Source organism: Lemur catta, chromosome 18 (assembly GCF_020740605.2).
Source record: "Lemur catta isolate mLemCat1 chromosome 18, mLemCat1.pri, whole genome shotgun sequence".
Taxonomy (NCBI): domain Eukaryota; kingdom Metazoa; phylum Chordata; class Mammalia; order Primates; family Lemuridae; genus Lemur; species Lemur catta.
This window is the reverse complement of record NC_059145.1, coordinates 36921237-36930909: the sequence shown is the minus strand read 5'-3', so window position 1 is coordinate 36930909 and position 9673 is coordinate 36921237. Positions and strand designations below refer to the sequence as shown.

At 59.1% G+C, this 9673-nt stretch overlaps 1 protein-coding gene across 1 annotated transcript; it reads right to left on the bottom strand.

Moving 5' to 3' along the window:
* Nucleotides 1–5493: 5493 nt before the first annotated feature.
* TNNC1 (troponin C1, slow skeletal and cardiac type) lies at nt 5494–8507 on the bottom strand. Its single transcript, XM_045530045.1, has 6 exons — nt 8427–8507; nt 6883–6913; nt 6497–6643; nt 6129–6243; nt 5790–5926; nt 5494–5704 (listed from the first exon to the last, which is right to left on the bottom strand). Exons 1-6 carry the CDS (start codon nt 8448–8450, stop codon nt 5673–5675), a joined length of 486 nt encoding a protein of 161 aa, XP_045386001.1. The 5' UTR covers nt 8451–8507; the 3' UTR covers nt 5494–5672.
* Between the last annotated feature and the right edge of the window lie 1166 nt (nt 8508–9673).

Sequence of the window (9673 nt, the reverse complement as noted above, 5' to 3'; positions counted from 1 at the left end):
TGCCACCAGGCCAGTCACTTATAAGGCAGTGGCTCCACCCAGTCCTGGGCGGGAAGGCAGGAGGAGGAGGGGAGGAGACAGGGTCCGGGCCATCCACCTGCAGCTTCTCCCTCCACCCTGGCTGCCCAGTGCATGCCTTTGTGTCAGATTGGCCAGGTCCCCACTGGGGAGACTTTCCCATCTGTGCCGTGGACAATTTGCACAGAGAGATATTCACAGATGCAGGTTTCCCCAGCCCCAGCAAAGTGACTAGGTAGGAAATAGCCTGAAAGGGAGGTTGGGGATGAGAGGTCAGAGGTTGATGGGCTGGGTGGGGGTCTGGCTGGGATCTCCTTTGTTCCCTGCCCCTCCAGTGCCCATGGCAGAGACCCCCACAAACTGGCTCTGGGCCAGGTCCCCAATACCAGGATGGTCCAGCCCCGTGAAGTATCAGCCAGGCTGCCCTGGTAGGGCCCAAGCTGTCTGCAGGGCGGTGGGGGGTCATTCCCAGGACAAGGGGCTCCACGTCCTAGGCAGGTGGTTGAGGTCTGGCCACACTTCACACATCTGGGATTGGCAAGAATGCCCAGCCCCTCCCACCCAGGACTGCCTCCATCTGCCCTCCAGGCCGCATGGCCCCTCCCACAGCTACCAGGCGCCATCTCAGCTCACTGGGCTTGCTTTGGGGCAAGGGGAAGAATCCACCCCATGCTAACGGGGGACCCCCCATTTCCCTGCCTCCCTCAGGCGTCCAGTCCTTCCAGAGACCCAGTTCAGTGGTGGGTTCTTCCCAGAGACCCCCATGCCTAGCCCTGCCCCCGGCTCTGCTGGAGAACCTTGGCCAAGGCCCTTCTGTCTCTGGGTCTGTCTCCTCCTCCCAGGGCCAGCCACAAGCCAGCTTGGGTGTGGCCAGGCGTTATAAACTGGTGAGCAGCAACAACAAAAAGGAAAGATATAAACTGGTGAGCAGTGTGTGTGCAGAGGCTGCTGCGATGGTGGTTATATCCCGCGACCTGGGGGGTGCATGCCCCACCCCCGCCTCCGGGGAGATGTTCGGGCGTGTAGCCCAGGCTGGGGGCCGTGTCTAGCTGGAGACCGAACCGGACAGCCCGTCAGCAGGCATGTGGCCACCAGCTGTGGGCAGGAGGCCCAACCACGCCTCAGCCTGCCAGCCCACCCCGGGGGCTCAGCTCAGCCAGAGCCCCAGCTGGGGCTGCAGGAATGCCTGGGTCCACCGAGGCAGAGTGTTGGGGTGGCCCACTCCATGCTGCAGTAAGGGCCTGTGGCAGGGGCTGGGAGTCCAAACTCTACTGTTAACTTCTGTGGCCTCGTTCAGGTCCCCTCTCTCTCTCTCTGGGCCTCAGTTTTCCAGTCTAGGGAGAGGGGTAGGGATCTTCTCAAAGGCCCCTTGCTTGCCAGCTACAGGTGGGAAAGACCCCAAGGGTGCCCCGAATGCTTCCATCTACGGGTCCGGACACAGGCATCGTGCGCCATCTAGTGGGCAAAGAGGGAGCTGCAGAACGCCTTGTGCTGGGCAGCAGGGCTGCCACAAGCTGCAGCCTCCTGAGAAGACAGGCAGTAACCAGGCACCCGCAGCACAAAGAGCCAGGGCAGCGGGAGACGCTCCAGTGATTGCTTCTGATGGAGGAAATTAGGGAGGCTTCATGGAGGAAGCACCATCCGGGCAAAGATGACACAGCTCAGAAGCAGAGAGGACTGAACTCAGCAAAACAGGCAGAACTAGGGACACATGTACGGAGCAAAACACCATGTCCCGGTGAGAGACTGTGAGCCCCAGACTGATGCCTGCAGCAAGTACCACCAAGTGGGTACGTGGCGGGTCACAGCCCAGCCTCTCCCAGCTAGGATTCTGGGGTGAGCATGCCTGAAAGGAATGGATGCCCCCAATCCCTTCCCCCAGTTTCATTGGAAAAACAGAGATATTAGGACAATTCCATGTGCCCCCCACCGTGGACCCTCAGCTGCTTGCAGAGGGTGAACCTCCCAGTCAGTCTTCCCCGCAGCTCCTAGCCACTCCCAACCTCCCACCTGCAAGTGGGGCCATCCATCTCCTCAGCCTCTCTGGGGGATGCATCCCACTGCCCCCACAGCTGATGAAGGAAGAGCCAGGCGGTGGGCAGGCCTTCCTCCCCCTGCTGCCCCTTCCTGACAGCCCCTCCTCTCCCCAAGCCGGGCACAGGTGGCCCTTGCCTGAGGCAGCACCCCCAGCACCCTCTCTGTAGCTAGCCCGGCCACCCTTCTATTTCCTTCCCGCGGGCTTAACTCTCTTCCCCTTCCTCAACCCCATCAGCTGGTTGGGTGCCCCTGGCCACTTGTGTCCTTGTCCTCCTCACTGCCAGTCACCATCTACTCCTCCTCAGCCACCCACCCTCCAGGTCGCCACCAGCAAGGACGTGATCTTCTGCATGTCCATTTGGAACATCCCTTTCTCTGGACACCACCGTCTGTGCCTCAGTACCCCACTGCCACATCCTTCACTCACGGAGACCTGTCTGCCTGCCCCTCACTGCCTCAAGGCCCCCTTTCTCCCTGCCCAGCTTGGATCCACGGCCAGCGCTAGAGCCAGGCCCTTGCAAACACTGCTCAAGCCCTGAGGCCACAGGCCTGCTACAGCACTGCCCTGGATCTTGCGTTGTCTGTTACCTGCTTCGTTGAGTTGTTCCCATGAGCATTCAAGCCCTTCCTTTACTCACTCCTTAAACAAGCTTCCCTGGACCCCATGTTGCCCCTCTGCCCTGGCCCACTCCTCTGCTCCCTGGGTGTTGCCCACACTCACCATCTCCCCTGTACCCCAGCTTCCACCCTGCTGCTCCACTGGAATGCTCCCATCCAGGGCCATCAAATGTCACCATGCCCCCTTCTTTCACTCCTGGCCCCTGGGCCCTTCCCCCACCCCACTGGCCACACCTCCTCTCCCTGACTGCCCATGCGGGATGCCACCTCCCCCTGAGAACTCTCTCCCTAGGGGTCCTGTTTATGACAAGGGCTGGGAAAAGGCTTCTTACCCTGACGACACCTGTGTCCATGGCTGTCCCTTTGCCCTCTCCCTTAGCTCCCACCTGGTTTTGACCTTCCCGCCAGCCCATCTCAGAGGCATGTCAACTGTGACACAGACAAAAAACCCTCCATCTTTCCTGCGATCATCCCATCAAAAATGCATCACCTAAATCTAGTCTTGAGGACACACCCAGCATACCCAAAGCGAGTGAGATTCCACAAAATAGCTGGCCCGTGCTCTCTAAATGGCTCAAGGTCTTGAAAGATGAGGATTGAGCACTTGTCACAGGGTGGTGGAGAGCAGGAGACGCTAGTGTGACTAGATCACACTACTGTGAACTTGAATTGGCTCCTGTTCCAGGAAAAGGCCTTTAGGAGGGCAACCTGCCAAACTTCAATAACCGCAGAAGATGAATTAGCAGTGTTGTGTCAAAGTTTGATCATAATTTCTGGGGTTTGATCATTGTCCTGTGGTTATTTAAAATGTTAACATTTGAGGAAGCCGCCTAACAAATGGGAATTCTTTGTACTATTTTTGCAACATTTTAGCAAGTCTGAAATTTCAAAACAAAACAAAAAATCCACTAAAATAAAAGTAACCTTCACTTCCCAAAACCCCGCTGCCTAACCAGCACCTCCCCCAGGCTTCCATATCTCAGGAAATGGCAGTATGGCCAAAATTCTAAGGGTCAACCTTGACTCCCCACTTTCTCACCCTTCGCATTCAAGCCTTTAGCAAGTGCTGTCCATTGTAGTCCCCAAAGTGCCCTGAATCCATGCACACCCCCACCCCTCTCTCCCCAGCTCCCCACTGTGCAAAGAGCCATCAGGCCTTCTCTCCCACGACCTGCCCTGCCTGAGGCCAGCTCCTGGCTCCCCCATAAGCCCTCCTCCACTCTGCAGCCCTGACAGCCCCTCGCCCCCAACATGGACTGGGCTTCTCTCGGGGCCTGGCACTGCCCCCCTCCCCCGAGGCTGCTGGGGCGTGGTTCCCAGCCCCCCACTGCCTTTCTGCTCCCGAGACCCTCCCTGGTCTTTCCCCACACCCTCCCATGGCCAGGTCCCTGTGGTTCTCCAGGGCTCACCCAGGGGCAGCTCGGCCTGGAAGCTTTCCCAGACCGCTCTGCCTCGTAGGCCCCCCGTGCCTCCACAATTTCCATTCCAGCCCCGTGCCAGTTTCCTCCCTGCACTCGTGTCCTTAAAATTCCATGAGATGAGGGACTGAGCCTCACTCTGCCACATCCCAGCATCCAGCCCCGCACCAGGCACATGGTCAGTGTGTGAATAAACCACTGAATGGTGAACTAGCTGGCAGCGCCATCCACTGTGGCCCTTCCTTCTCTCCTGGAACATCATCCTTCCTGGGTCACTCTGGGTGTCTGTATAGGTCCCCAAGTTCTCTAACTCCCTAGGGCAGGCCTGAGGGGACTCCTCTCCTCTCCCCCCAGGTCTCTCCAGGCACCAGGAAGCTCCTGCTAGCTCTGGCCCCCACCAGAGGCATCTCTAGAATTCCAAGACCGTCTCCAGAATGCTGGGCCTGTCTGAGGAACGCCAAGGCAGGGGCACAGGTGCAGAGGCCTCAGGGTGGCTGGGCGGAACAAGGACAGCTGCTGGCATTCTGACTGGAGCCTGGGCGCCCGTGACAGCTGTCCCCCCTGCATGCGCCACGGCTGACACCTCCACTTCCTTGCAGCCTCCCCAAGGCAGCATCATTGTTCAGCTGCAGATGGGGACTGGGCGCCCCCACTAAGCTGGGAGCCGCCAGGATCGGGCCTCTATTCCCCGTCAGGGAGGGAGACTGGGCTGCTGGGGGTGAGCCTTCGAGGTTCACAGGAAATGGAAATTAGGCCCATTTGGTCCTGGCCCACGTGACAGAGCCCTTGGCTGGAAGCCAGGTGGTTCATCTCTCCCCGAGACTCCCCAGATGCCCCTGACAGGTCCATGCACCTCTCTGGGCCATGGGTCCTCACCTGTCTCACAGTAGAGAGGCAGAGCAGACTAGATGTGCCTCAGTCCCTGGGAGTCAATGTTGCCGGCAGGAAATGCAGGTGAGTGGGCTGGTGGACTAGCGCTGGGGCCTGCTGGGCCCCCACAGGGCTCAGATCCACTCCAATCAGAGCCGAGAGGTTGCTGGGTTTGCTGTGTCAAGGGGCATCCAGCTAACTACTCTCCCCAAGTAGAGGAGCCCTATGCTGCCACACTGGGTGACCAAAGCAATGGCCCAGGAGCTTGATAAAATGCAGGTTCTGGGGCCACCTCAGACTCTGGATGCTGGATGGATACGGGGCCTGGGCACCGGCAGGTATAGAAACAGTCAGCAGGGCACACAGTGTGGCAGTCACTGGGCTAATCTAAACCCTCCCTCAGACAGTGGTGTTGAGCGGCGGTCGGAGCCCTGCAGCCAGCCGGCCTGAGACAGGGAAGGAAACGTGGTCCGCAGGGGTGCACTCTGGGGAAGTCTACAGCGCTGGGGAACTGCACGGCCAGACACCAGGCTTCCAGGGAGCAAGGCTTTATTTGCATTCTCCAGGACAGGTCTGGGGAGAGAGTCAGGGAGCGCCAGGGGTTGAGGCCGGACACAGGCTCAGGTCCTGGGGACCCTGGCCCCCAACCCCCTACCCAGGCCTGGCTGAAGTTGGAGGGTGGGCATGGGCAGCTCCGGCGAAGGTGAGCGTCTACTCCACACCCTTCATGAACTCCAGGAACTCTGTGGAGAGAGGGGCAGGTGTGGGTCAGAGGTGGCAGCTGGGCAGGGGACCAAAGCGGGGGACACAGCCCACCCGCCCACTCACCGTCATAGTCGATGCGGCCATCGTTGTTCTTGTCTCCATCCTTCATGAGCTCCTCGATGTCGTCCTCTGTGATGGTCTCGCCTGTAGCCTGCAGCATCATCTTCAGCTCATCCAGGTCGATGTAGCCATCGGCATTTCTGTGGGGAGGGCGATGGGGGCCTCAGAGCCCAGGCAGGGCTGGGGCGGGGGGCGGGGGAAGAGCACAATGCTAGGAGGCACAGCAGCGACACCCTCCCCCCATCACACAGAACTGGAGACAGGCCTGGAATCGGACTGACCCTCTTTCCCCTGCTCTGCTGGGTCAGGATCAGGGTCAGAAGTCAAGGGCCACAGGCTTACTTGTCAAACATGCGGAAAAGGTCAGACAGCTCCTCCTCAGACTTCCCTTTACTGTCATCCTTCATACACCGAACCATCATGACCAGGAACTCATCAAAGTCCACTGTGCCGCTGCCTGGGGATGAGGGGCACGGCCGGGAGAGAGGCCCCGTCAGAACTGCAGGCAGTGCCCTCGACGCAAACCCCTGTGTTCCCACCACAGCCTCACACCACCCCTGTGAGGCTTGTGTGGTCACCATGCCCATTTTATAGATGAGGCAACCGAGGCTCAGAGAGGCTAATAGCTCCTAGCTAAACAAAACCAGGCTGCAAGCCCCCAGCAAGCTGGGGGCACTGTGCGTCTGGAGCCTGGGGGCAGAGGGGCTCACCATCCTCGTCCACCTCGTCGATCATCTCCTGCAGCTCCTCGGGTGTGGGGTTCTGGCCCAGCATCCTCATCACCTTGCCCAGCTCCTTGGTGCTGATGCAGCCATCCTCAGCGCCCAGCACGAAGATGTCGAAGGCTGCCTTGAACTCTGTATCCGATGGCAGGGGTGAGGGGTACAGCAGTCAAGGCTCAGGAGACAGGACCCTGGGAGACCAGATCCCTGGAGCCACCTGGCCAGCTGTCCACATCCCTCCAGGACCCCTCTGATGTCACAGAGAGAGGGACCAGCCTCTGGTCTCCAGTCTGGGGTCCTCTTCTGGTAAGCGGTCCCCATGCTCCCCAGCCTGGCCCTGCTGGTCCCCCATATGTGCGATAGGGGGCACTCACCATTTTTCTGCTCTTCTGTCAATTGCTCTACCTAGAGAGGAAAAGTGGTCTCAGGACTCAGACTCAGGCTTAGCTGCTGTCGAGGAAACCAACCCATTCCACAGGTGGGAAGACTGAAGCAAGGGGAGCCAGGTTACTCCCAGGTCACAACGCAGAGGCCTCAGTCCTCCCTCCCTGCCCTCAAAGCCCTGAAGTGACCTGGCTGGCCTCACTAAGGCTGGGCTCAGGGCCAGGGTGACAGGTGGGCACCCCCTTCAGGCCCAAGGTGACCTTGAGTAACAATAGTCAGTGACCACTCAATGCCCTTTTGGCCCCCCTGATGAAACCCAAGCTGGGTGGCCTGAGGGACAGCTGTCCCTCAGGTGGAGACAATAAAAACAGTGTGTGGGTGGACAAGCCACCCACTGTAACCTGAGCAGGGTGGCCACTGGGCTATTTTTAACGGGGGACAAAGTTAAACCTGGTGATTGTTCTGGGGACTTTGGCATGCAGGGGGCGGGGCAGTGTTATCTGGTCCCCTGGTCTGCTGGTGTCAGGAGCCAAAATTAGTCCCCAGCCCCGCCAGGCCTTGTATGGGCACTGGGTGGAGGGCTGCCCCCCAGCTCCATGGACTCCTGCAGGATAAGCAGGGGTGCCCTCACATTAGCTATAGCGCTTCCCTGCCCAGGAGGGGGGCTGCATTCTGGAGGCTGAGGGAGAGGTTCCCCTAGGGACAGCTGTCTGTGCCATGATGTCCTTGTCCCTGGGGGAGGGGGAGATCACCCCTTCCCCCACCACGGAATAGCATCTGAATCCCCTCAGTGACCCTGGAGGCAAGGACTTGGGATGGCCACTCTATAGCCCTTGCTCCCTCACCTTCACTCCCAGCTGAAGCACTGAACCCCGAGCCTGCCCAGCACTGTGCGGCCTGGGGCCCCAGTTCTCTGTTCCTTCTTCCCTGGCTCTCCTCTATGCCCAGCCCTTCCATGCCTCAAATCGCCTCATAATTTCAAAGCCCCTTCCCCAGCCCAGGATTCAGGCTCTGCAGCCCCCTCCTCAGTCCCCCTTCCACCCTCCAAAGCAACTTTAGCCACCAAGGGGCTGGAGGAGGGTGGTGGGTTGTGTGTGAGAAGCAGAATGTGAGGTGCAGGAATGCGGGGTGGGGACAGGGAAACAGGGACTCAGAGAGACAGCTCAGGAGGAACAGAGCTGGAAAGAGCTGATAAAGGCAAAGAGAGCCAGAGACAAATGCAGAGAGATGCGGCAGAGAAACAGTGACGGACTAGAGACACTTGGAGGAGCAGACGTCGTGCTGCTAATAGCTGTGACCTCCTCCACCACCCACCCTGAGAGCTCCTCTCCAAGCCCTGAACTGCACCCCTATCTACACCCCTGCACCCCTGAATGCCAGACCCACAATCCCTTTGGGGGCCTGGGATGAAGGTACATGGGCCCTCTCCTGGGTCCCCACCACTTCCCTGGGGTGACCTTGCCCCTATTTGAGCTGAGTGAGTTCCCATGGGCCCACCCACCCCAGCCCTGCCCAGGCCCGTCCAGTCCCTCACCGCAGCCTTGTAGATGTCATCCATGCTGGCGGTTCACAGGACAGGCTGCTGGGGCTGTCAGCCGGCACTGGACTTAAATAGCCCTGCCCTGCTGCATTCCCAGCCCAGCCCAGCCCACCCCTGCATGCAGTATCCTCCACCCCCTCCTCTGGTCCCAGTGATCTCAGGCTGGCTTGAGTCCCATGTGTCCTCTGCCCAGGGCGGGGAGCAGATGAAGGGCTGCAATGACCAGGTTTCTTTCCCTCTGTTCCCCACGTTCCTCGAGGAACTCTCTGAAAAGATTTCTTGAATGAATGAAAACATGAGCCCAGGACAGGACAAGGCACTACAAAGTAGTGGGCCTCAGGCCAGGGCCTTACACACCGCACCTCAACCTCCCATCCAACCAGGGAGGTGGGTGCTATACCCCCACTTTCCAGATAAGGAAGCTGAGGCTCCAGAGGGTGGTGACTTGCCTGAGATCTGGTTGATTTGGCAGCCCCTGTCTTTAGCTAAACCTCCTGGAGTTGGGGGCAATTTGCAAGGAGAGGCTGGGAGTGCTGGTCCCTGCCAAAAGCAGCTTTGAATGATGCACTTACAGTATAGTGCTATGGAACTGGCAAAGGAGGAAGTCACTGACTCACCTAAGGGCAGGGTGGTCTGGAGCCCTTTAGGCTGAGGTGCCATGCCCCAGACCTTCCCTCTCCCTGGGGAGAGCAGTGCCCACTTTAGGCTTGAGTCATCTGAACTCACTTATTCAACAAGCGCCCCATCTGTGCCAGGCTCTCTCCCTCCTCACCCTCCAGTTTGGTTACCACTCTCTCTTCTAGGTCTCAGTCTTCCCCTGGGCTAGTGCTCAGTTTCCCTATTCCAGCAGTGTAGTTCCTGGGTCCAGGGCCAGCCTGTCTCTCCCTTGTTTTTAGCTCTGGCAGGACACTCTGTGGGGTTCTTGTGCCCAATGGCCAGACCATACCCCTTCCCACCACCTACACGCACTTCATACACAGCCCCCTCTTAAAAACACACACCAGCTCCCTGCCTTGAGCACTGCGGCATGAGGGCACTGCATGAATTAATCCACTCAATTCTCCAGGAGTCCCAACTGACAGAGACTCCGAACGAATCTCAGGGAGGTTCGGAACCGGCCCAGAGTCACTCTAGCCCTGCTCTTGCTCTAAGCACAGGTCTTATCTTCTCCTTCAAGCCACTCCTTATAGGTCTTAACAGCCAGGTGAGGTGCTACTGCAGCCTCCTTTTTCCGGAGGGGG